Source organism: Rissa tridactyla, chromosome 6, assembly GCF_028500815.1.
Source record: "Rissa tridactyla isolate bRisTri1 chromosome 6, bRisTri1.patW.cur.20221130, whole genome shotgun sequence".
Taxonomy (NCBI): domain Eukaryota; kingdom Metazoa; phylum Chordata; class Aves; order Charadriiformes; family Laridae; genus Rissa; species Rissa tridactyla.
Genome location: NC_071471.1, coordinates 42620243 through 42648241, shown reverse-complemented (window position 1 = coordinate 42648241; position 27999 = coordinate 42620243). Strand labels below are relative to the sequence as shown.

The window sequence follows — 27999 nt, the reverse complement described above, 5'->3', positions numbered from 1 at the left end:
TTGCTATTGCCTTTGCCAGCGGACTGCTCTATCAACAGCTGCTGTAGTACAAAAGGCCAAAGTGAAGTGCCTCAGTTTTGCCCTAGTCCTTTCACACCTCCAAGTCACTGGAACACACCCAAATGCATGGTAAGCTACAGGCGGTCTCTCCAGTGCAGAACAGGCTGTACAGTTGACTTGAACTGAAACATGAATCATCTCAGTCCTAAATTATTTTAATCCAATCAGTCATCTGTGTTAAAGGGTGCAAAGAGACAGCAAAGCGGAAAGAATGGCTGCCAAGTAGAGGATACAGGACACAAATAAAGCTGCTAAGATGAGGTGAAATATGAACTAATAATGATTTATTCCAAATGCCACTGGGGTTACAGTGTGAATCACTTAAAGAGATATTCAGGTGAAGTGAATTTTGTAGGCTTTCCCCTGAATGATTTTTATAGTCTCAGTAGAGGTGAAGGGAAGGCAAAGCTGTTGGTTACATAGGGAGTACACACAAGAGTTTTGAAGTGCTCCCAAACAAATTCTCCCTAATTAATATGTGGTTTTCAAGCCTCTTGTAAGTAGACGAGCACAAACAGCTGTAGTTCTTTTTATAGATACAAACTAATCTCTAGTTCATGTTGGAGTTGAAGGATATCGAGAACAACATGCTGTGGATTCGTAAGGCTTTTCTAGCCATGAAAGTATTCTTTTTATACTCTCTAAAAGTGGAAGGGAATGCAGAAGAGTGCAGAGTATAGTCTTCTAGGATACTACTTGGGAACAAAATCATGGCAGGAGCAAAGGGTCCAGCTCTTAAGGACACATACCATGCACTTCTTATTAACGTATGAAACAACACGTGTGAGTTTTGACCTATTTTCTTGACAGGTTCAGCCTTTTGTGACCCATATGAGATGGGCAGCATTCGTTAGCATTTGTTCCCTGTTTTCACTAGTGTGAATGGCCTTCATGTCAAAGGATGGGAAGAATTACATGCTTCGTGTTTTAAAATAATTTTAAAAGCCTAAGCAATAAGTCATAATAAAATTCCCTAGACTTGATTAATGTCTTTGAAGATACTTCCTGTTTGAAGATTATATGTTTTCTCCCTTCTTTCTCCTTATTGCTAGCTGTATATGTTATCGGCTTAATATTGTCCTCTGTCTGGAGACAATATCTGGTTGTGGTAGGTGAAGGGAGGAACTGTAATAGCTCCTTTCCATCTCCTTTCTATTAAAATGCTTAAGTGGGGATGGTGTGGGTTTCACGCATCTCTAGAACAACTATTGTTGGAGAACGAAACCTTCTACTCACAAGATTTACTTTAGAAAAGCACATCTAAAGGTAAACCACTTCGAAGTATTAGAAGGCAGATGTATTGACTTACCCATAACACATTTCAGCATAAACATTGCTTTGAATTCTGCATTCTTCTCATGAAATCTGCTAAAGGAAACTTGGAAGGAGTTTCCTAATACTTTCCTATAGCTCTGGAGAGTTTAGCTGAGTGGGTTAAACTGGTCTCTTAAGTGACAGCTGAAAAAAGAAACTAAGTATGGAAAGGACCTTAGCCTCATCCTCAGTGTTATCCATTCTCTTGCCCCAGAATCTCAGAAATTAAAATAAAGATCTGAGACTTCAAATTTGTGCTCAAGTGCATTGCCTTTCAATTGGATTGTAGAAGAAAATGAGGGAAAATCTGTCATTAATGAGAGAAGGGAGCACTGACTGTGTGATTTAAGTTTTCATTTGGCTGAGGAAGTTCACAATGATGAAGAAACCATCTTCAGGAAGTAATGTACGTTTTTTCCCAAATCTCTCAGCTTTAGGTCTGTAATAGCTGTGAAGTTAAACTACACCAAGTGAACAAAGGCCAGTTTTGAATTTCATACTTCCCTTTCCTCTCATGTTAATCCTAGGAGGCTCATAGGTAAGATCCATGCAGTGGTGGAATATACCTGAGCAGAGTAAAATCCAAATGGAAGAAACTGTTTCATGAGCTGCATAAAGAAGAGATAATGAAATTACAATGTGACTAAGATCAAGAAGAGAACCACCGGAGAGAGTTCTCATGCTGAAAACCTTACTCCTCTTGCTTTTATCCTTGCTTGTCTTGTGTTGTGTCTTTGTAGGAGCATTTCAGAACAATGTAGGAAGGTATTCTGAATTCAGCTGGTCCATAGTTGTTCCAGAGGTATTGGCTAAGGTGACATTCTGGCTTGCCCCACTCACTTAGCCATTGGACTTCTTGTTACACTTGTGACTGTTGATCTTAGGGTACAGGAAACCAGAGTTGTATCCAGAAGGCAGCTTTACTCCTTGGACATTGCTGTATGTTATTGTAATGCTGGGTATCTGGGCTGCAGATGGTCTGTGGTGAGACTCTCCTTTTCTTTGTCCAATACCATTCAGGCTCTCACCTCTCTAAAGGATGCAAGGATTTAAAAGAAATGGAAAACACAAACATCTACAAGGAGATCAGGTTGCATCATCTATGAAAAAGACGGATATATTTAGATAAGCACTTTGCTGATCCCCACAACTAACTCAAAACCAAACTTGATTGACCATCGAGGAAAAAGTAGATCTGAATATTTTTCAATGTTTCATGGGTAACTTCTGAGAAAAAAACCAACCTGTTAAACAAGCTAAAGTACTAAAGCACAGACTTTGCATTTGCTACTTAGGAGCTGGTCAACTTTGGTGAAAGTCCAGGCTAACGGCAGCACATTTGACTATAAATAAAAGTGCTGTGAATATGCTCAGTCTATGAATTCAATGAATTAAGGAGTCCCCCCATAAAGAGGGACTATTTAGGTTCTTTGGGGCTAGAGGTAATGTAAAATGTAGTGATAACAGCATGGGTAGTTTGAAGGGGGAAGCAAACTAGAGAATGAAGTGAAAACTGGAATTGAGGAAAAAATTAATTAGCATTTTTTGACAATAGCAATGTTAACTGTCACTTGCGCAGGACCAAAAAATGAGTGTTAGGATGAGGCTAGCAATAGCTCATAAAGATAGCTACTAACAATAAAGAGATAATTTAAGATGTTTATGTTACGTTGGGGTTAATACTGCAAAGATAAAACTGGCTTATTTTCACATGTCAACTTTTTTGTCTTATTTCTCTGTCTGTCAAGAATTAAGGCAAGTTGACTCACTTGCGGCAGATGTAAAAAAAAAATTTTATCAGTATGTCATAGCTTTCTTACATGGAAGAAGAAATAGACACACAACATCTTACTGAATAGGTGATAAGGCACATTTCAAAAACTTACCTTGATTTCCTCCAAGTTGCATTTTTTAGATGTTGGGTGCTACCCAAAACAGAGAACATTAAATAGTTAAAAGTGTCACTTTGCACAGCAGTACTTGCCACTAGACTATAGCTGTCTCAGCGGTACAGCCATCGGAATGGCTGTCTCAGCTTACTGTGTATATTGTTCATATAAAGATGGCACAAAATTAATGCTTCCATGCTCCACTAACGAAATCACAGACCTCATTAGGGGACCTACTGAATTCAAGAAAAATATTCAAGTTTCTTGAAGAAGTTGGACTTAAGGAGAACCCTGTAGTACATGTGTTCTCTTTCTGCTTAGTTTCAGCAACGATCTACCCACCGTGGTCATGTTTTCTATATTCTGCTGGGAGTATTGTGTGTTTTTTGCAACTCAAAAAATGACTTAATTTGTGCTCAGAGACTGAGATTATCATTAGTTTTTATTCCCTTGGTTAGTTAGATTCACGCCAAATATTAAAATAATAATTCTTACAGTAGGTGTAGCAGTGTACTCTGTGACATTCAATTCCACCATAGATATATCATCAGCATCTACAGGTGTCTAAAAAATGAACACAGGTAAGAAAGACATAAATGACATATAGGTATGTCCCAATATTTTACATATGTGAAATGCAAAGTATAAGAAAAAGAAAAAAAGGGAGACAGCAGAGGACTGACTGAAAAGTAGTTATATGCTAAAGGTAGCCGTGTTTTATACCTCTCACCACATGTGTTCATTTGGTAGCAAATGGCAAGACAACAGAAAGATTGACCAAGTAATTTGGACAGTGAAACACAAATATTACTGAATACATAGTTAAAACCAAACACAAGAGAACATACCATTCAGATGCTAAGTTCACTAAAACATCACCATTACTTGTCAGAAATGCGACAAAGACAGCTGAATAATGAACCAGGGTGGAAATAAAAAGCTGATGACCTTTTACAGCCTCTAAGTCATTACTCATTGTGTTAACTCATAGGTTAACCCCATCTTCTTGGCAGGAACCTTCATGATTAATTATAGTAAAATGTGCAGATTTGTTAACCTACCAGCTGTCAGAGAATTTAGATATTATGCAGTCTATTACCTTCCCAGAAATCCCAGAATCGTGGCTCTTCCGTTTAGGTTTGGCCCTTATGTCACTAGTTTGAGTTGTGTCTTTCCCCGTTTCATAGGAAATCTGTCTGCTAGCAAGTCTGGAGAACATAGTGGGGGTATCAGTTTCTGTGTCAGTACAGCCCTAAAATGAATGCAAAAAAAACCAATCACTTTAGCTTCCTTAGATTTCCATCCAGTTTGACCCATGAGAAGCAGTTTTACCTAGCCAGAAATTGTAAAAGAGAGAGACATTGTATAAAAGACATTTCAAAAAAGTTATGCCATGTATGACTTCATAAAATCTTTGTTTATAAGAGGTACAAACAAAACTATCAAGTCTGTTGAGCCTAAAATTCGGCTTACTTTTTTTTCTTCTCCAAAGGATGCACTGCAAAATTTCAAGCAAAATAGCGTTTGTTTATAGTCTATTGTTGACACTTCTCTAATGCACCTCATAGCTCTGAGGAGTCAGTATTTCCATAGTAGCACCCAATTAGGAAGCACAGGTGTTTGGAGGAATTAGGGCCAAATTTTCCAAAATTAGGGCCAATGTTTCCAAACTTTGGGCTTGGGTTGAAGGGGCAATAAAGAAGGAAATGTCTGGAGACTGCAGAATCAGTGCTTTAGAAATACTTTGTTCCATGAAGAAGCCCTGATTTTATAAACTTCATTCCAATTAATGGGAAAACAAAAAAAAAAAAAAAAAAGACAAAGCTCCATAACCCACCAGAATTTCCTAGAAGTCAAAAATTCTGTTCCTGTTCCTGACTGGCAGTCTTCTCACTGCAATGATGAGGAATCACAGAATTCCATAGATCATAATAAAACAATGAAACAGCTAACGGGGTTGTGATGAGCAGCTCACGTCAAACCAGCCCATTCTCTGTTTGACAGTGTGCGTTGCCTTAAAATTGTGGAACATAACAGTACGATATACTTTCTTAATTTTTTTGCATACAGCAAGGTGTTTTCATAAGCAATCTGTGTGCTTTGGATGTTTCGATAAACTTTCCCCAGGGAAGAAAATGAAAATAAGAGGTGTAGAAAAACATCAAGTTTGGTGGAACTGGAGAAATTGGCCTGATGAGTCTGTTACTGTTAAGTGAGAATCCCAATTGGTGATGCTATAGCAGAATTTTAATACAGAACAGATTGATTGCTCTAAGGAGGATCAGGATCATTTTTTCGGTGTAACTGTGGGAAAGGATAAGGGCAACACAGAAGGTGGTTAAGGAAAAATTAATTTAAGTTGGAACAGTGACAATCAAGACTGTATTTTCAGAAGCAGCTTTCTAACTGTTGGGGAAGCAATGATGAAGATGAGTCTACAGAGTGAAGTGTCTCCAGACTGAAATGTCTCCATAGAAGATTTTTTTAGAAGAGCTCAACAAAATATCCAGGAGGACAATCTAAGCATATATTTTCCTGCTGAAGCACAACAGGTCGGGCTAAGCTGTTTTCTGGATCCCAAAATTTAAAAAAAATGTGTACTGTGCTTCCCATTCCATGCATAGAATGTATTAGCACTTACAGTCCCATTTGATTGAATTTTAAGATGGAAGTGACTTTTATTTTCTGAGCATCTGTTATGGAGCTTGGCTCCTTTTCATTGCAAAGAACTGACTGGAAATTGTTTCTTTAGGATTTTCCAAGGTGCAGAATATCTTTGCATCCACAGGAGTACAAAAAAGTTGCATAAAGATAATTTATCAGCTTACAGTTTGATGACCAGCCTTGACATAAAATACATGGCAGCATATGTACTGCCTTTTTGCATTGTGAGTTTATGATGTCTAGAAATCTTACAGCCAAATTGAGACACATATGGTGCAACAAACCCCAAAATAAATTCTCAGCAAGCATTGAAGCAAGTTTGTTTGCTTTAAACTTGAGCCCTTCTTTCTGCTCTGTACTTCAGTTAAACTGATATTACTTACTAATAAATCAGACTTTCTATGGTCAAATCAAACAGTTAAGGGAAGCATATTCTTGTCAGAAAATTCTAAGTCTGTCATTGTTCTGAACAAGATTCAGACTTACTCAAGGCTTATAGAAAATTCCAAACTGAAGCATGCCAGTTGCTTGGAATTTTTTACTTTGGCTAATTTTCTTTCTCCATTCCACTATTTTACCTTGAGTATTAAGATTTGCTTTCCTAAGCAAAAAGCGTTGTTGAATTGTTTATATGGTTCCCCTTCACCGGCACTGATAGTAGTACAAGAATACACAGTGTTACTGAAAGAGTCTTGTTGTGTTTTTAAGAATTGGGATTCGCAGCCTATGAGATGCAATATAAAAATGTTTCTTTTTTTATTAGCCAGTTTTAAAACATTCCACCTGAATGGTGGCTACTAGCCAGAAAAATTTCATTTTGATTGGACCAAGAAAAAAGAATATAGAGTGCAAAGAAATTGAAATATCACTGTTAAAAACAACTGTCAGAATTCAGCACGTGACTGGATTAGATTATCTTGACTATGACTATCTGATTATCTTGACTATGAAAAAGAATCACTGAGAAAATTGTGGCTTTTCATGTATTTGGAAATTTCATTTAAAACAATTGCAAAGAACTAACTAATGTGCTTAGTTACTTAGTGATGTAACTTCGGGTTGCAAGAGAGTGCCTGGGATGCCAAATATTTGCCCTGTTTCCAGCTGCTGTGCAAAACATTTGGCTTCACTTAGACTGGCAGCACCAAGCTGTTGAGGTCTTCTATCAGAATGATTCTGTAATGGATTTACTGATTTGTCTAAATCTGATGATTAATGTTTCAAAATACAGCCCATTTCACTTTCAGAAAGCATTATCTGTTTCATTACAACCTTGCTTTCACTAGAGAACTATTTAGTGACCAGCATTTTCTGGGCGCTCTGGCCACTCTTCCTTCAGTGTCACAAACCATGAAGAATGCAAAGATCAACATTCTGCTTTTACACTTCAGCCAGACAGGATGTCTTTTATTTCACTATGTCTCTCTGCTTCCTTTGGAACTCTTGTAATGAGCACCATAAGGCCGTTCATCTAAAGGATCTACCACTTTGAAGTAATCTAAATGAAAATTAATTACTTTGCAATTAAAAATGGATGTATGGGAAGTGTCTCCCTTACTGATTCACTGTCAGAGAGAGAAGACAGTCGCCTTTTTCCTTTCTGTAGCCCACTTATCTCAGAAGACTGGCTGGTTACGGTCGCTCGTCTGGAGGAGGCATAACTGCTGAAAGACCGTGAGTCTTTAGGAGAAACTCTCAGCAGGGGTCCAAGGCAAGGAACATATGTTGCAATGGCTGTTCTAGTGGATGAGAGGTAGCACCAGTCAGATTTTTTCTGTTAGCACAAAAATTCAGTCATCATAAACAATGCATTTATTCAGAGAGATGAACTTATGCTGCATGGACTGGAAAGTTACAGGGTAAAAAAAGAGTTTTCCGGATATCCAATATCTCATACACAATCACCCTGCAAGATCACTTATTCACAGTGTTCTGCAGAACTCAAATTTATTGCTTGGCAGGGATAAAGACATTAAAGTATAACTCTTTGAACTGAAGGGACCTATTAAAATGATGTTTTATCTGCTTTCAGCTTAATCAGGGCAAAAATAAAATTCTGTCCCTTTAAACTGAACCTTGCAGAAGTACCACATAATGAATTATTTTAATCTTCCCCTAAGCAGCTATTCTAGCTTCCTCTTACACATTTGTCTGCCGGCTATCTGTACAGTTGTGCAAAAAGTGTAGTTATTTTACAGTATTTCTTTTCTCACATGCAGCATAACAAAACACTTTTACCTAGCTCTCCTCTTCCTCCTGGCCTTCCACACTTAGATGTTCACGCCCACCTCTTCTCTATCCAATTCCCCAGTAGGTCTTTGTAAAGGATGAAACAACAGCATATATATGGCTCTGCTGCCATCCATTAGATCTCACAGTCTGCATCTGAACTTGATATGGTAATGACCCTAGATGTTACAACTCAGAAAAAATACTATCTGAAATATAAAAGCTTGAAGGGTGGAGAAGATGCACAAATGGGGAAGAGGTGGATTGACTTATTGAATTGCATCTCTCGCTGGCCTGGTTAATGTAACAAACTGCCATTTGCGACACTGACAAATGTCTGCATCTCTCATGAAGATAGTTAAATTTATGGTGCTTTCCTTTGAGGTGGGAAGGTCTCTATCCTTTATTATGTAATCTGTAAGTACAGATCAGTATCCATAAACATCTCTAACTCCCATCTGCACAGTAATTCGTTCCAAGTACAAATTCCTCTGACATTTATGTGGCATTGGGAAGTTTTCTTGGGGAGGGCGAGGCTGTCTTGCAGACGTAAAATGAACAGATGAAGCAGAGTTCAGGTACTAGTCCTAAAAGTGACAGTTACTGTTTGATTTTCTTTGCTATATTAAACGTATTTTATAAAAGTGAACTTACCTGTATTTTGGGTGACTAATGGCATAAATGATGGGGTTATGGATGACAGAAGCTTTGGCAATCACAGCTGGTATGGAGTTCATGTAGGGTGTTAGGACGTGGGAATACCTGGAGTAATGCAAATGCGTTCCATATTTAGTATTGAGTTCTATGTAGTCTATGCAGTTATACACTGACAACACAATGCTTTATTAGTGCTTCAGAGAGAGTAAAAGGGGAAGTTCTGTACCCAGACAATGAGAGAACAAATTCTACATCCTTTGACTGGAAAGATCAACATCCACCTAATTTCATTTCTGAGAAACATGATTTTCATGGGGCTTCTCTTGCAGCACTTCACTGCTATGACTCAGGATGGTGGTAATTCCCATGTTATTTACCCTAGGGACAAAGTCAGCCTTCAGTAAGTGAAACTGCATTCATCAGAGTATCTATCTGTTCCAAACTCAGCAGATACACTTGCTGAGTAATATGTCATCAAATAGGTGTGCAGAATGAGGCATTTTCCAATTCAGACTTTATTTTTTGCCTGATCTGAACTAAAAAGTGAAGGGGAAGTATTTTCAAGTGTCATTTGCTATGCACATGTGTTACTGTGACCATGGATATATGCAGGTCATGTGACTCTAAAGGATGAAAGAATTATGATTGATGTCTATCTGCCATGCTGCTATCAGCCATTTAATTTTTGAAGATAGCTTGAAGTAGCCCATAAGGTCTTGGTCAGAAGAAATTCAATAGAACAGCTCAGACAAAAATAACAATAACATTTCATAGTCAGTTTCTACCAGGCAGATTCTACATAGACCTGCTTAGAGGCTATGAAGACCTCTTCCTGCATTGGTAGAAAGAGTTCTAAGTGAAATGGCCCAGAAAGTCAGTCTTCCCTCCCAAGGATAACATCCTTTCTTTATCAGTACTCTTCTTCATGAGAAGACAGTCTAAGCTCCATCTTTCAATTAGTCTTGTATTCCTGTAATATTATGGGAGAAAACAGATTTTCCTCTCAATCCTCTCTCAAAAGAAGGTCTCTCATATGAGCGCTGCAAACAATGAAGAGAATTGCATAAATAGGTGGCAGCTCATCTTCCTGGTGAAGAAACTTTTCATCACACTATGGGAATATTTATGCTCTGTGATGAGGTGGAAATAGTTTGCCAATGGTAATACAGGAATCATTTTGTCAGATGCCTGAATGTTGAGATGTCATTTCACCTCTAATTTAAAGCTTTTCTCTGATAAGAATTGTCCAAGTAGCATGTTCTCCATATACAATTTTTGACATGTTTTTTCCTAATCATACTTTTAAAGCATTGGTTAGAAGTGTAGTTCTTCACAGAGTCTGGAGAACACATAACAGTATGACCTTGCTGGAATGGAGTTTTTGTCCCTGAGTTGAGAGAGATAGTGCTTTGCTAAGACTGATGGAGAGTTCAGCTAACAAAAACAAACAGTGACAAAGGCTTTTGTTTAAGCTAACCACTCCCAGAAAATACAATCTGTAGACCAGCAACATTAGTGAGCATAACTGTGTACTAGCTTAGTATTGCCCATCCAAAATATTTTCTAAAGGAATTAAGGTCCTTCCTTCACTTTGTGTATGTTGTTGTATTGTCAGATGAGTTGTCTTTAGTCCAAGACTATAGCCACACACTGGCATGTGGTGATTTTGTCTGAGTTCATTGTAAAAAAGTTCACAGAAGGCCTCCAGGCTTGGTCTGTTAATCTCTGAAAAATCCCAGAAGGATTGCCTAAAAGGCATAGTTCAGAAATGGAAAAAAAAGCTAAATGAAGCTGTGTTGTTCACCACACGTCTTCATGAGCAAAATTTGCAAAAGCTCATTTGTTACATACGGTAGAGTTATAAAACTGTCTATTTGTTTTTTCAGTACGAGACATGGGCTAGAAGCCAAGTTAAGTTCCTGAAGTAGATGCTGACTCATATGGGACAGCCCCACATAGCTAAAATGCTTAGCTTAAAGCATCTCCTCATTTATTTTTTTTGAGGTATCTTAGAGCAAGTAGTTCTGCAAGGTAGCTGTGCTGCATTTCTTTGTCTTCTTGCTCTTCCTCTGCCTCTGGCTGGTCACATATCACCAGTGGTGGGTGCCCAGTACCTAAGTCCCCCTGTGACAGGAAATGGGGCACTGGAACCATTCTAAGGTTCACATTTCTGAGTGAGGAACCTGTTTACCTTCATGGAGAAAATGTTTGCTGTTGCTTGAAATTGCCCCTCTGGATACAAGGGGAGAGAATCCTCTTTTAGCATTTTTTTTTTCTTAAGCATAAGAAAATATGCCTTCCTAAGCTATGTTTGAGAAGAGGCCCTCCAGTGGCTTCTTCCTTAGGTGTGTAACAAAAATCACCCCTGCCTCCCAGAATACTCCATTGTAAGTAAATTTATCCTGTGTGTTAATTTTAGGAAGACCTACTTTATATTTCTGACTTGAAAAATACAAATAGAAGTGTTTTGTACTGTCATAGGAGTCTTCCACTTGAGGATTTGCAGCTGACTTTGTAAAGCAGATAGTCACACCCATTTTACAAAGGCTAAACTGAAGCACAGGAAGATTCACATGTTAACATGGCAGAAATATCCTCATGGAGCCAAGGCATTCAGACTCCCAGTCCATTACTTGTACCTGGTTTGTATTAACTGTTGTCTGGTGTCAAGCCATGTACAGATACTGTATTAATAGCATCATGCTTTTGCTGAAATTTCTGTATAAACGTCTGACAATTAATTAGATCAAGAACATGCTTAGATGATTTATATTTATGATCTTTTATATCCAGCATCGAAAAGATCCCCAGTGCAATTAGGTACTGATTTTGAACTTGCTTATACATGTAAGGAATTTTAGCATTTTGATGTAGCACAAGAAAATGAATAGACTTTAACAAATAAAAGAAGTGGAGAAAGAAAAGAGAATTAACCCCTGGATGGATCTTTTTGGGCCCCTTATGTAGCATTTTGGTGCTAAATAAACTTCAGATAGTTCTGATATCCTAGTACTTGACAGGTAGCTTTGAGTTTCATCTGTCTTGTACAATTTCACACGTTTTGGTTTCACTGAATATTCCTTTGCTGATACATTCATAATTACCCAGCAAAAGCTACCAGAGCAACAACAGAGTATGGTGACCAGGAAATAACATAAAGCAAGATGACAATCAGTGCAATTTTGGCCATCTTCCACTCATTTTTCATCCTCTGATACTGTTTCTGGAACTCTTTATTTCCGTGTTTGCTTCCAAACATCTGAATAGACCTAGGGGAAATAAACACACAACAGCAAAAACAAAGGTAGGGAATTGAGCAAATAGCTTCATAAAATGGAGCAACAATTACTCTTATGCTAGTTCATGCTAAAAGTCATGCACTTTTAACGTGTGTTAATGTATGTATGTGACTGGACCTTCAGAATTCAATGCACTTTTGTTGCACAAATCAGTGGCAAAATTCACATGTGTTCAGTGAAGAAAATAGTCCCGTACCAGAAGAATTTCCACATAAATCAGGTATTGAACAATGCTACATTAAATACAGTTAAAGAAGTCTTTGCTTCCCTAGGTCTGATTTTGCCACCTTACTCTCACTCTGTACTTCTGAACTATGTGACTAGATATGCTGATATCTTTACCTCTTTTTCACCTTTTGTCAAACATGGAATTTGTGGTTCAATTCCATCTATTTTTCTGTGGAATAGTTGTTGATACACTGTTGTTAGGTGTCTCTGAAGTCCCTTTAGTATTTCTTTTGGTTGGTTAATTTCTGTAGTCCTTTCTTGTCTTTCAGATTTCTGCTGTTGCTATTCATACTCTTTTCCACACTATTAGACGATGTACTGAATGGCTCTGGCTTAAATTCAGGAATGGGCCTTCTAAGGATCATACTTCTTACCATGTTGGCTGTTGACAGAATTCTTGTTTGATTTCCTGTCTCAGTCGTGCATACAAATTAAAAGTGAAAAATTTACCAATTTTCTTCTGTTAGTCTTTGTTTTAGGAAAATAAGCAGTCACTTAAACAGAAGCATAAAAACTTAAGACTGTTGGCTACTTACTTGTTGGCCTTCTTGATAGCTTCAAATATAAAGACATAGCTGTATATGATAGCAATCAAAGGAATGAAAAAGACAAAGCAGAAAAGCAACATCGTGTAGGCACGGACTGATGGTGTGAACGTCATGTAGTCCCAGGAACAGGAAGTCAGCAGACCCTCGGGAACATATGCACCTAAAAAGAAAGACAGGAGAAGGCATAAGCCCTGAAGTGATTCTTATTCTAAGTGCAGGAGTTAGAAAAAGATACTCAGAATAACATGAGATTTAGTCCTATTCTATTAGAGGGGAAAAGATTTTTAAAGGATGCATGATCATTTGTTGAAAGCACCTCTTTTTTCTTTCTTTTTTTTTCTTTTGCTGTGTTACCCTATTGTATTTATGTTTAGTGGTCTAAGGCTTCATATTGGAAAACTGAATAATTTTGTTTCAGTTCTTGAATATTGTTTAAAGCTCAACGTAGTCAAAGGGTGTCTCTCCAAATACTTCAGTGGGTCTTGGATCAGACTCATATTGTTTTTAAGTATCTCCATTTCCTGTCAAATTGCAGTCTTCCCAAGGAGTGAAATGAAACTGATTACTGTAGCTACTGCTTTTTTAAGTTTGTGCAGATAAGATAAATTTGCTGTGCAAAGGAGAGAGATTTATTGTGCAGATCAAATTAATTTTGTTGTGGAGTACAAGTAAAAAAAAAAATCATACATACATAATATTTTGCCTGACATAAAATATAATCTCCTTAAAGGAACCGTGTCGAACTGTTAAGTAAAGAAATTGCCAACAGCAATGTCTTTTTATGTTTATATTTTAATTTTGACTGTTTACAGTGATATTTTCTGTTGAACTCTTAAAAATATTGCACCAGATGTGCTCAGATGCATCTAATTACCATATGAGAGTTAGTAATGTGGATACTATTAGAATCTAATTACAAGATAACAACACCCTTCAAGCAATTATTCTGCCTTCTCCAATTAAGAATCTAGAATGTAAGACTATATTGTCGTTTTATTTTTCTAACAGCTCCTCATTCAACCAAAGGCTGCTTCTCCCAGTATTGCAGTTTGCCTGCTTAAACATGCTTCATGTTTGTGGAGGACCAGGATGACAATAACAAGACAATAATAAAAATCTGCTTAAATTCTACTCAGTAGCTGAGTTGGTTGCAGCATCCTTTGGGAAAATGAAACATTGCTATATTCTCACCTCAGCTGAGCTGACACATTCTCTTCTGGAATTAGGGAGCACAATAATGGTCTGGGGTTTTGAGTGATGAGTTCATTCTAACTTACTGACTGAAACTGGTGACTCACAGGAATCAAATTAATGGTAGTGAGGCAGATTCTGTTGTTACAGAAACTCTTTGTTACAAGTCGCACGGATCAAGATGCTGTATATGTGTTCCAATTTGCAGGCATAAAATTCACATTTACAAAAGCAAATTAGTTAGTTATTACTAAATGCCATCCTTATTGGAAGCCTTAGTGAAAATACCAATAGCTGACTGGAGAATGTGACCCACACCTAGTGCAATTTACCCATCTAGAACACAGTTAAGACTTATTGGAGATGCACTTGCTCAAAATAGTCAGACTGTATTCCTTTCTTACACGAATAAAGAAATTTAGATTGACATGACTAGCTTCCAGAGCCCCTTTGGGGAGGAAAAAAGTGATCAGAAAAGAGAAAAATACATTTATTTTACTTTTATATTGTTGAATTTGGCTCAACAGAAGTAGGTATGGGATAATAAGCAGGCACATCCTTCATAAATTTTGGCCTTGATTTTATCTACTGTTCTTTATTCAGTAAGTAATGAGCTTATGGAAAAGTGCCATTGTTGTGTAATATGCTGTAACACAGGCTGAATTTTTTCTCTTTTGAATAGAGATCTTCAGTTTCAGTATGTATTTTATCAGTTTTCTTCAAATAGATTTATTCGAGCCTAGTGTGCAAGCCATTAATTCAACCCTCGTCTATACCTGTAACTGGTCTTTAATCCAATGCTATGAGGGAAAAAAAACTTTTATTCCATTTCACTTACTCCATCCAAAGAAGGGCGGGAGGCTCCAAGCCAAAGAGTACAGCCAGACTCCTACCAGGATTATTAGGGCCTTCTTCTTAGATGTCACTCCAACAGAAGCCAGAGGTTTTGTGATGACAAAATATCTGTCCAAGGCAATCACCATCAAAGTGATCATAGATGTAATGCCAAAAAGAGCTCCGCAGAAGGCATACAGCTCACAGCCTTTCAATGAAGATGACAGAAGTAGCAGTGAAATTAATCTACCCATGCTAATTAATTTCTGGGAGAGTTCAAGTCTGTGTGTCTTGTGAACTAATGTCTTCTGGAATTTGTAAAGCAATGGAACTTCAGTTTTCCTGCAGCTGAAATGATATTTCAAAGCTGCTGTCTGTCTTGCTAATTACATTATCCATGGAGATAAACTTCAAAGATTTTGTTTGCTTGAATTGCTGGAGACAGTGATACTAAACATTTTCACTCACTGATATCTCATGTTTCTAGTGGAATCATTTCAGCAGTCCATTAATATCTTGTTTAACTCCAGTTTTACTGCAGCTTCTGTAGAAACAGCTATTTTGCTTAACAAAAAGTAGTGGCTACTTAATAGCTACTTTGATATCATGGAAACATTTATATCTCAAGGTCAGCATAGCTGCAGTAAATATGCAGACTATGAATATATTAATGAGTGATTTTAATTATTCAAACAACCTAATGATTAAAAGCAGGGGTTTGGATTTTTTTTGGTTTTGGTTTGGGTTTGGTTTTATTTTATTCTAACATGTATGCCATTGAACGCTAAAAAAAAAGTGGGTTTAGTAGTCATCAGAAATCAAAATAGCAACATTACTGCTCTGACCTTCCTCTCTGTCAATACCTGAGACTAGTCTTACTCTTACTACAGTTATATAGCAAGAATGAAAGCACCTTTATTCCACATTTTCTTACTGCACAGGAAATGTTCAGTTAATACTTCTGTTGTGAAAACTGACTTTTTCCAGGCTTTCTTGCCTCACTGTGCTAGGTGCAAGTACCAGAGCAGGTTATTTAGAAGAGCTTTTAAGCTGGTGTGTTGAGGTGTGGTGCTTCCTTGTTGCAGGACTCTGCCAGTAACTAAGTTAAGATGATTTGGGAAGAATGCTGGCAAGGAGACTAGTCCTATGCCAATGTCACCTTTGTATCTATCTCACAGTATATAATTTTCCTCTCCATAGTGGGAATGTGTTTATTGCACACAGACAAAAATGTTCAGAGAAACATTTGTGTTAAAATTGAAACAATGTTGAGAAATGTTCTCAACACTGCAAGTGTACTGAGGATAAGGAAATAGTAGATTAATTGCCACTATGGTAAGAACATACTTAGTGATAACTTAGAAAGAACATATACAAACCTTTCTCACCAAAAATCCAGTGTTTGCGGAGGCTGTTGGTGAAAAAAACTGGAGACTGCGTAATGGACATCAGGAAGTCACTAATAGCTAGATTGATGATGAATATGTTGGCTGGAGTCTGAAGGCTCCTACTCCTACAAAGATTAGAAGGAATGTTGCTAAACACTGCTGCACTGTTAATTATGTTGTTACTTTTTCCCCTGAGCTGTGGCAGCTTCACAAATACCAAGGCACCCTACATAGCAAGCTAAAGCAGAGAGCTTCTCATTTCCCTCGTGAGAGAACATAAGCAAGGCTCAGTTTTACACTCATATCCTGTGCACTTTAGAGGATTGTTTGGATAACCAGCTCAGTGATGGGGATAAATCATATTGTTCTTTAAATATTCTGACCCAGTGCGCTGCATGTCCATGATTAACAGGAAATTAAAGTTGATGTACTCTATGGATTTGCTGGATCTGGGTCGTGTTAAGCAGGGGGAGGGCAGTGCATTTTCCAATGCTGATAAGATCAACAGTGACTTCCAAATACAGGGATTAAGTGAACTCACTATGTACCACATCAAGCATTTTGTTTTACATTAATTCTTCTCTATGACACGCATTTCACTGGCCCAGACACTGACTCTAAAGAGAGCAATAGCCAGCCTTCAGTGTATTCTGCCTGTATATGTTATTCATAGTATTATAGTACACTGTTTTAAAGGGTACGCATAAAAGCTGAAGCGAGAGCTCCTCAGTTTGGGGTCACTGTAATTTTTTAGCTCCTTTCTCAAATTTTGAGTCTTAGACACAATTGAAAAATACCAGAAATAATGATGCATTCTTTGCACTGATCCAGAATCAATCACTAGGACTACTGTGCCCTATCTGTCAATTTAGGAGCAAGAATATATTATTGGTAGATGCTTATGGGCTGCTTGTATTTGTTCAGTAGTCTGCAAAGTTACTGAACATACTTCTGTTTCAGGGAACTGCCTGCCTTACAGTTTGCCTTTACTTGAGACTACTTTTTAGGCATCTGGTGTGTTCTCTGAACTTCTTATATACTTGTTACTTTGCTATCAGTACCCCTTTCTGTCTTCATAACATCTTCAAGTGAAGAAAAGCTGTGTCCTCCAGTGGAACTGCAACTGCCATGACTGTATTTAGAATCATAGAATTCCCTAGGTTGGAAGGGACCTTTCAGATCATCTAGTCCAAGCATCAACCTAATACTGACAAAAACCAGCACTAAACCATATCACTAAGCACTACATCCACCTGTCTTTTAAATACCTCCAGGGATGATGCCTCAACCACTTTCCTGGGCAGCCTGTTCCAATGCTTTATAACCCTTTCAGTGTAAAAAATTTTCCTAATATCCAATCTAAACCTCCCCTGGTTTCCTGTATGGGACCAGGCAAAGAGCTGAGCTAGCTCATGTACTTCATCCTCATGCATCTGGTCTGCATGGCAACACCTTCTGTGTTCTTAAGGCCATGTCATTCACACTTAAGTGTTAGTATCTACTCTGAATGCACATGCTGAAACCTACTGTTTAATGTGCCACATAAATATAGGTGCAAGATCCAGACTACTTTCATCCACACTCCAAAGATTTAAGTTAACACAAAAAAATTTTCATATGATTGCTATTATTTTGGTTTATTACATTAGTGCCTAAAGATCAATCACGAAGTACAAGCTCACTGGCCTGCACATCATGCCAATGCTCTGCCCCAGTGTGACAAAACAGAAACAGGATGAATGAACAAGAATGGTGAAAATATCACATTGTTGTCAGAGATCCAGTTTCCTTCAGATATATAAGTTGGAATGTGGCTTTAGTTAAAAGGAAATAAGCCAAGTGTTAGAAAATGTGAAAACAAGAGACATGGCCAGTAAGGAACAGAGAAGGAAAAGAAACTGAGTAGTGCGCAGCAGGACAAAGGAAACATCTAAAATAGAGAAGATACGTGGCAGATACAGGTGCAAAACATCCCATCAGGCCAGTACAGACACAATTCAGCCAGTAGAAAAAAAAAAATCACTGGAAGTTTTCTCCTTTGGGTGCTTCTCTATTGCTTGGCATATCTGGGTGATTCTTTGCTATTTTGCTAATAATTTTGCTATGGCTGTGGTTAATGGGAGAAAGTCAGAGGGAGATGGTGGGTTGCCACAATTTTTCCTACAGAAATGTTTCTTGGTGCATTTTACTATGTCTGCATAGTAATCTGATAGCATGCCTGTGCTGCATTTGCAGAGCACAGTCAAGGTACTGTTAAAGTTCATAAATTTGAGTATTTAAAAAAAACACCCAAAAGAAAGATACCTGCAGAAAGCATAGATGACCAGGAAATTACCCAGAGTTCCTGTGATCCCCACTATAAGAATGACTGCTCCAATTGTATAATGGGCATGGTCTGGGACATCCACGGTAGGAAAAGCACCAGGAGCATCTTGCACTGTCATCTTCTGTGGAGTGAACAAGAGGTCATAGGCATATTGTCAGACTTTACTGAATAAGCTGGCATGTGCTTCTCTAGAAGTGGAAATGGTCAAGAATGCAGAAAGATAGCAAGCAAAAGAAGTCAAAATAAGCTAATTGCTTTCAAATTACACTTACTGTTGATCATCTTCAGGGAATAAATATGCCATCAGCAGTGCAAAGGTCAAAGGTCGGTTTATATGTTTACTGTTGATTTAGAATTTGGGTGAAGAAAAGCAATCTATTCTCTCCCAGAAGAGACACCTGACATCAAATAATGCAGTACTTAACAAGTAAGTTTTCTCTAGTTTTCATTTCAGGAAAGTTTCTGTACCTGTGAGATAGGATTTCTGTTGTCATCTGACATCAGTAGCTAGACTTCTCTAAGTAGAAACGATCTTCTATGGATAAACATGTATTTATTCCTTTAGTAGTATGGCTATTTCATTTCTCCCACTAAATAACACTGAATTGCGAGCTGCCCTCAAGACTTGGTTACCAAAAGCCTAGTAGTGTTGAACAAGAGTCTTTTGGACACTAAATTATGAATCCGAAAAACTGGAACACAAATCCCTTACATCTAATGCCGGGTTTCCATAGCAGTTCTGTTTTCACTCTGCACTGAATTAAGGTATTTTGCTCTCTGTGAAGTATGTGATAAAGCACTTGATGATAGCATTTGTGTCTTAATCAACTAATAGCTCACAGTAAAATTCAGTAGACAAGTCTGGAGACTATAGCATTTTAAATAATAATTTAAAAAAATTTTTTAGTTAAGCATCAGGAGCCACAAATACATTTTAGACCAACTGACCCCAGATTAGTAATGAAGCAAACAATTAGGCTGCACCCAGGAAGCAGGATGACCTGATAGAAATTGAAGAGGAGAGAAGAACAGCTGTCCATCACTGTTCTGGTGCCTTTTGATAGAAGGTCAGGCAAGGAGACTTGAACACTCACCTCTGTGCAGCTGCCACTATCCTAAACGTGTCTTGGCATCAGCTCGAACCAGCTAATGGAGTCACGAAAAATACCAAGCCCCATCCTTATTCATCTGCATGGACAGATCCTCTCTCTTCTTCATAGCCAGGCTTTTCTCATCAAGGGTGGCACTCACTCTGGAACGGCATGCCATGACCACTGTCCATAGCTCAAGCCTGCGTGCTGCAGCTAATGGCATTCCTCAGCTACTGAGCTATGATAATCACACCAGGGTTGAGAAAAGCCCAGGAAATATTTTAAATCGTTTCTAGGCTGCCTATGGTGAATACCGTCAACTAAGATCCAATACAAGGAATTGCCTGTACCAAGGTCTGTGCCTGTACCAAACTTAAATAGTGCTATGAGGTTAGGTATGTTCTTTCCAATCACAAGTACTGTCGGGTGGTGCTACTGCTGTCATATGCAGTGATTTCTTCACAGGAAAAGGAAGGTTTCTGGTAGGGAAGGAGGAAAGTGCACAGAAGTAGATATCAAGTTCTTCTTTTTATGCTACAGTTGAGTTAGTAGTTGGTATTCACCATTAGAGCGCAACTCAGAAATGCCTTTGACGACACCCCAGTTATCAAAAGAAATGGGCATTTTCAGACAGTAGGGGCGGACATTACTTCTGAATACATCTCTGAGATTGGACTGAAGTTATTAGAGACAGCATGTATTTAAAACCAGTGTGCCAGTAGCAATAGGTGAACCCTGGGGGTGTCTGGAATTCTGATAGAGATTGTCTTTGCTTGTGTGCTGAAGATCTGCCCGCAGCAATCTACAACAACTACAGTGCACTCCCTGGGTTTCTACATTAACAGCAATGAAATGCTGGACAAATAATCTGATCTTAGAAAGAGAAAACGTAGCTCTGGCTGTTACTGTAATTGGAGCAAAATGTTACACTAACTGAATGACAGTATCATGGCATTTGTTGTTCAGGTTCCTGCAGCAAAGTGTAAGTTGACATCACATCATCATCATCAATAGGCATCTTGCCAGGTAGAAATTGCTGTGCTTAACACAGTGCCCATAAAATAACCAAAAAAATCCAATCCTAATAGCAAGTGGCGAGGGAGAGTCTGAGATAAAACTTACTTATTTAAGTAAGATCAGGTGTTCTTTGACTGGGTTTTTTTTTCCCCTTAGGCTTGTGGCTAGAACATTTTTTAGCTGCTGTTCTACAGAAAGTTAATAATGTTTGTTAATGGAATTAAGATTTCTGATGTTTTTCCCTGTGGCTATCCATTTAATCAGAACTAGATAAAGGTAACAGAAATGAAGCAACTGAAGGACCTTGTTTTGGCTACAAAGAACAGATTAAAATGGCTTTAATTTGAATTAAATTTGTGAAGGACTAAGGACAAGGAAAAATTTAAAAGATAAATATAAATACACAGAGAAATCACAAGAGAGGAAAGGTTATTTAAGGGACAATAGAAGACTTTTAAGTTACTTATTCAGGAATGAAGCAAGTTCAGAGTCAATAAGAATGTCAAATGTGAAAAAAATAAAGGAGCAGTGATAGGACATAATACTAAGTATAGGGACAAAAAAAAAGGTCTGCGGCAAAGAGGAATAAATTCACATTTTAGTGTGGACTTCCTGTAGCTCTGGGATTTTTACCACAGGGTCCAACTCTGTCTGTTGTCTAAGAGGAAAAAGTCATTTATTAAAAGAAGTAATTTCACTGTTTTTATTGGAAATACACATCTGATTGAAAGCTTTTTTAAGTCAAAGAAAGGTACTAGTTGACCGATCAGGCCTAAGTGCTTCAAATTCATCACTAAGTTGCATACATACAGATTCCTTACTAGAAGATGAAAACACGTGCCTTTATCAAGTTCAGGTCTAGATCTTCTATGGGAATTATACATCAAAAGAAAGGACACAGAGAAAAAGACAGTGCTGAGGAAATCAGGTCATCCGGATAGCCAAGAAATCAGACAATTCCCAAAGCTTTTCTCTATTCAGTTTCTCCAGTCTTGTTTAGTATCTGTCTTCTGTTCTCACCTCACAGTATGAGTGCTTGGTTGGCAAGGGAGAATAAAAATCCTGCCGTTGCAATCCCCACTGTAGCAATTGTCCTTTGAGGATACTCTGGACAACTGTTCCAACTGCATTGGCAATACAGAGCCTTGTTGCCTTGCATGTTTTTCTGTTTAGCCTTCTTTCTATAAACACCTTGTAATGAAGATAAGAAAAATGAACAGGCTAAACCAGCACTTCATTATTTCTCTTCCAAGTGATAGCTTGTGATATCACTTCCAAGTGATAAAAGACAACAGTTTATTTAATGTAACATGGTTCAAAACATCACCAAATGCACAAAGAAACTGAACTGGAAGATAAGGGGTTGGACATTTTCCAATGGATGGACAATAGACTACAGCTTTCCTGAATCAACAAGTAAAAGATGTGTGCACCTGAGGCTCTGGACCACTGGCTGCCAGTATACCCAGAGACCAACTGTGCTGTGGGTGGCTTAGATTGGTGTTAATTCTGGAGGAAACAACTCATTAGGAAGCACAAACTTCCTGATGGTCAGTATAAATATTGCACATTTCTCAAGCAAGCAAACAAAATGGTCATGGAAGCTGTGGAAGACATCAGGGTAGTAACCGTAATGTAACAAAATTTCTTCACAGTAAGTTCTGAGAGTCAGTTGGAGAACATACCACTAGCCAAGGATGGCATTTTGGTCAATCTTAAAAGGAGGGTTTATAATATTGTTTGGGTGTATGTGAAAACTGGCCTTTTGCTAGAACTGTAAAAGAATTTGTGTTTTTAATCTCTGATAGGCATGTAATTATTTATTATTTATTTATGCTATAGTTTTGCAAAATCGGATAATTTTGGTGTGGTAAGGAACTTGGGAAGTGCCAGGCTGATTCAGACAAGCATTCCTGATAAAACACTAGCCTGCCTTTAGCCATGACTGTGTGTTTCACAAAGCTGCAAAACATGCATAATGAACAATGATGTGGGAATTTAATTTTCAGTATAGTCTTTGCAGCTGGTTTGTGCCCTAAAACAGGGTTATTATCCCTTTGAAAGGATAATCTTAGTGGAAGATATTTTTATTCTCCATATATAGGTGTAATCCTTTTCTAAATCCTACTCTCTCATTTGCCTCCATAGACTCAGTGTCAAGAAGTTAAGAAGTTGCTCTCTTTAGAGAGAGAGAACAGAAAACTGTTAGCGTATTTCCTTCCAACAGGTTTAAATGTGTCCTTGTAGAAACACTATAATAGAGGGAAGCAGCTAGGTTTAATGCAGTCTGCCTTCTTAAAATGCTCATTGTTCTTCCTAAAGGAATGCTTGTCTACTGCCTACAACAAAACAGCTAAAACAGAACTGACCATGTTTTCGGTTATCATTCAGTAAACTTGACTGAGACTTACAAACTGGTGATGCTTTTTGGGAGTCTGGAGAAAAGGAAATGTTTGGTAGATAAATATGTCTAAATTTTGCTGTTCTGGCCTTATGGAGGCTGCAGCACCACATGGAGCCTTGTTATTTCACCATGTAGCTTGTCAAGACACTGGTCTGAAGAGAGTTAAAAGGGTAAAGGAATTCCTTTGCAGTCCAGGACAAAACCACGATTCCTAAGTGATTTACCCAGGTTAGAAGGAAGTCTAGATCAGATATAAAAACCAGGAATATTTGATGTCTGCATCTATTTTGTCTTGGGAATCTATTTACTATACAAATTTTCCTGAAGAGAAGGTTTTCTAAATAGTTATTTCCTAATTGATTTAAAAAAGAAACAACCAAACCAACAAAACCAGCTCACCTCTGAATAACTTTTAGTAGAAGACATACCAATTTTGAAAGTCCAACCCTCTCCCCCGCCCCAACCCATAGCACGAGAAAAATATTTGTGTATAAGTGAAAAAAGGGCAACATGCAAAGAGTAGAGTTCAACAATTATTGGGAAAAAGAATATCTTCTTTTTCAGAGTAAGAAAAAAAAAAATATCTCTTAATCAATGTTCACTTGGAGACGTTGATTACTGAAGTCCTACTAAAGCTAACAGTGATGATGGTAAGAGCAAGGCCATGCATGTAAATACTTGTACTGAATATAACTCATGGTTGATATAGCCCACTCCACACATTCTCCCAATGGCAAGAATATAAAGCAAGATTTAGTTTATACTTCGAAGGAAAGAAGAAATCCTCATAAGGTTATTTGGGGATTTGAACATATTTCAATGCTGGTTCTGATTGATTGATTGATTTGCATGACATTATTTCAAAAGCCAGGAACAGAAAAGACTATGACAAGGACATTTTTCAGCTACTTCTGCCTGGACATCAGATGGATTGTATCTAATTTGCTGTAAAACAAGACAAAACAAGGAAGGAAAATAGGGACTGCTATGTTGTTGCTTTTATGAATTCATCTGGCTTCAAACTGTAGGCAGTGGCTTTGCAGAATGCATGTTTTAATGGAATAGAGCCCAGTTCCAAAACACTGCCAGTTTTGGCAGTCCCACATTGACTTTGGCAACATATCAGGTTTCCTTGTTCTTAATTTTCCTACAAATACAGGTAATGAAGCTACTTATTTACACAGTAGGACTTACACAGCCAATGGTAGTGTTAGGCCTTTTACATTACAACAAATCATATAGTTTAGAAAAATTACAGAACAGAAACACCGTAATTTCCTAGGGTTTCTAGGTGCAGTGTTTGTACTGCCTACTTACAAGAGGCCTCAAACAACTGATAGCACTTATTTTTCTTCACAGTTCCTTGCTCTGATTTCTGAGCTGGCCCCTGTAGGCACTTGCTCTGTGATGATAGACAGCACAAAGAGGAGTGTAATCCCACCTCAATTATGGTTACAGCAGGGTGATGCCAACTGCTAAGCCCTCCTTCCAGTAGACAGCAGGGCTTTCCATAGATGATGTTTGTCATGTTGAGCAATTTGGATAGCAGATTTTGTATCCTATCTTCCGGATTTAATCTCAACCACAAGCAGCACATATTGCTTTCAGTCCTGAAACTCTCTTAAACCAATCTTAGTGTCAAATTAAAATGTGAAAGTTTGAAAATATGGTCACTTGACCTAGGGAGAGGAAACGAACAGCTAATTACCTCTTTGAGCAGAGTAAGGAAAAAATCCATTTTTAATTTTCTGATGTAAATCACTCTGTCCCCAAATTCCTTTTCCCTTTTGCCATGCGCACTCCAATCCCTCTTCTCCCTCCCTGCTGTGTTCAGCTAGCCTTTTTCATATGTTATCCATCTAATTTAGTTTGTAAGCGCCTTGGCTGAGGACACTTCTCTGTTTATTTTTCTGAAACACACTGCACACATCCAGGTTTTATTAAAAAAATAAACAGATTGCATTATTACTGTACAAACAATAAAATACTTACTGATCCTTCATTATAAATTAGGATCAAACTGAAACATCCTATATGCATAAAAACTTTTGGAGTCTTTGAAACTTGGACACAATTTTTAAGTGCCCACTGTGTTACGTGGGCCGTGCCAAAATACCTGATGTGACCACATCAAGATTTTAAGTTCAGATTTTTAAAAATTTAAAAATTAGCTTGGGTCATTTTTTTATTCTTTACTTTTAAACAGACTTTTATATGAACAGCAGGCAAACAAAACTTTCTAATCCTCATAGTATGCTGAGATACACAACCAGGAAGAGGACTTACGAACTCCTTTGGTTCGGGCTTGTGAGGTGGGATAGAGAATATTTTTAGCGAGCCTAAAGAAATTCCATCCTGAAGTGTCATCACAACAGATTCTCACCTTCACACTTCTAAAGGAATTTTCTTTCTGTTTAGTATTTAACAACTGAGAAAGAGCTTTGATAGAACTTACCTGGGAAAACCTTCTGAACAGTGATCTTGGGTAACTGCAAGTAACAGCTCTTTAACATTTGCATAAGCACTCTACCGCACTTACAGACTATGACAGAAATGATAGGGATTTCCATCTTGAATAATAACAACAGAGCATTGTGTTTGAACTGCTAAACAGCTGTTTAATGCATAAGAAGATGTTGCTTTGATAGTTTGCAACATATTTGGTGTACTTTGCCATTAAGACATTCCTCCCTGTCTTCTGCCCATGTAACTCTGCTGAACAACACTGCTTCTACAGTCCTTTCTGCAGTAAATAAATAGTTAAAGGAATAAAAACATTGTAAAGTTTTCACTGTGTTGTTCATTATTGCATCACAGCACTAAATGTGTACATGCACCTTAAACGTCCATTTACAGTTCTATAAATGCCAGCTTTGCCAGCAGAACTATTTGCTACAGCTTTGTAGATGTAATGACAGAAATCACTTACTGTTGGGGCTCTAAGAGGCAGGTCCATCAGTGTGTAGGCATTGGCTTCCGAGTCATTCCATACATTGAAGGACTCCACAGTTTTGGTGCCGTTGGGGTCCTCAGAGGGACAAGAGATTCCCTTTTGAATGGGCTGATTATTCAGGTGAACAAAATCTAAGCAAAACCAAAGAAATAAAAGCTCTCCTCTGAATTTAAGTCAGCCAGTTTACCTTTTTGTGTGTGTGCAAAGAAGATTGTTAGATTCTCTGGAATAATGTGAGATCCAGTGCAGAGTTTCTCACTAGAGCTTCAGATTGCTTCATTCCATCTTCAGCTTAGCAAAGGGCAGCAGCAGCGACTTCCATTTAAATAGAGGAGACAGCAGGGTCCGCACATGCCCAGTTTGAAGCTTGTTCCATCCAGATTCCAGCTTCACTTTAATGACAGTATAAAACTGATGCTCACTTAAAAGTGCTGTTATCTTTTTTGCCTTTGACAGATTTATGTCTGAATTTTAATGCTATATCCACATTATCCCTGTAGGAAGACAAAGAAGTTAAAAGGTTGACTTCGCTATCTGTCTTAAATATTAGACCTTACTGTTCATTTTCACTGTGTTGGTGAATTAGTTTTTTGTAGTCTGCTTTTAAAGAAGATGTATGTGTACAGTTCTGCTGAAATTGTCCGAACTCAAATAGATTCTGATATTTCACAGTGTGCTTGCATGCACTTGTGTCTTGTAGAATTTAGGTCATGGTTATTTGTTGGTCGACTTCTAAAAATAAACAAAAAATAGGGATAAAACCCACTGACATCATCCTTTTCTGCTCTTCACTTAAAAAAAAAAAAGCACACAAATATCTTAGGCAGAGAACAGCAAATAACCACTTGTTTCAAGTATTGTCTCCTTCCTTTCTCAGTTGTGTTTAGTTAGGGTTTACATTGCACTGTGCAGAGATATGAATTGCTGTATTCCCAGTTGAAGGCATGGTTTTCACTGTGGTAAAGTGAAGTTTAATTGTAATAGAGAATTAGGCACAGAGTGTGAAAAAGCTGTTCTAGCAGATACCACAGCCTGAATATCACAGAGTTTAGGCCTTCCACCCACCATCAAAATTACCCTAATGCAAGCTATTAGCTTCATTGCAGTTGGTAATAAAAATAGGTGGTGTGAACTGTTTCTGGAAAGTCTTTGTGAGAAGGCTGTGATAGTAATGATGGGAACTGTATTCCTTCAGCTCAGCGCAGATTACCCTTCTCACGTATCATTTCTTAAATTAGCACTCACAGTACCTAACCTTAAATTGACGGAAAAGGGATTGCATTTCTTTGCATGAACAGGAGCTGTGCCTCTATATCAAAAGCACTCACCTATAGTGCTGCAGATTCCGTTTCCTTGATAGTCATCAAAGGAAGGTAGCGTTTACCTTGTGTCACCAGGCCACTGAACATTAACCAGCACTAAGAGACACTTCTTAGACTCTACAGGCTCTCAAACTGTGAGACCTTACAAATAATTATTACTGAAACCGTTGTGAAAGGCAGAGAGATTTCATAGGGAGATTCATCCTTGCCCTGCAGTGTTAGGTAGACACAAACAAGCCAGATTTGAACTAGCTGTGGCAGAACTGAGCTGGGAGATGGCTAATCACCTGACAATTTTTAACTTTGTCAGTGTCTTAGATTCTATGGTCATTTTCTAGGGCGTGCTTTTCCCTTCTTCTCTATGTGTGACATCAGACACATCAATATCAGGACAATGGTGGACGTGGCATTAATGGTACAAACTTCAAAAGACATTAATGTGAAGTCCAAATCCATCACTCTGCTCCTGCATACACAGTGCTTGCATGCAGCACACTGCAGGTATGAGGCAACAAACCATGGTGTTGGACATTTTGATGGACAGGACCTTTTTGGAAGATGTTTTTACATTTTACTACTAAAAAG

At 38.0% G+C, this 27999-nt stretch overlaps 2 protein-coding genes across 3 annotated transcripts in view; one reads left to right on the top strand and one right to left on the bottom strand.

The window, feature by feature from the left end:
* WAPL (WAPL cohesin release factor) overlaps positions 1-27999 on the top strand; it is a 159698-nt gene that overhangs the window by 15055 nt on the left and 116644 nt on the right. The window lies entirely within an intron of this gene.
* On the bottom strand, positions 380-26466 carry OPN4 (opsin 4). Of its 2 annotated transcripts, XM_054206938.1 has the most exons (11): positions 26069-26466; positions 18606-18748; positions 16293-16426; positions 14918-15121; positions 12877-13048; positions 11918-12082; positions 8811-8918; positions 7486-7666; positions 4363-4515; positions 3759-3827; positions 380-2406 (listed from the first exon to the last, which is right to left on the bottom strand). In XM_054206938.1, the coding sequence occupies exons 1-11, from the start codon at positions 26093-26095 to the stop codon at positions 2215-2217; spliced, it is 1548 nt and encodes a 515-aa protein (XP_054062913.1). In that variant the 5' UTR covers positions 26096-26466; the 3' UTR covers positions 380-2214. The 2 variants fall into 2 exon arrangements, with proteins under 2 accessions (XP_054062913.1, XP_054062915.1); XM_054206940.1 differs by lacking the exon at positions 380-2406 and having other exon boundaries at positions 3760-3827; positions 7445-7666.

Coding starts and splice junctions, on each gene's coding strand:
- OPN4 (XM_054206938.1), bottom strand. CDS start 26,095: ATGGACCTGCCTCTTAGAGCCCCAACA. Junction 15,122..16,292: donor CTGGATTTTTGGTGAGAAAG/GTTTGTATATGT, acceptor CTTCATTGAAAG/GCTGTGAGCTGTATGCCTTC. Junction 3,828..4,362: donor ATTCTGGGATTTCTGGGAAG/GTAATAGACTGC, acceptor TTCATTTTTTAG/ACACCTGTAGATGCTGATGA.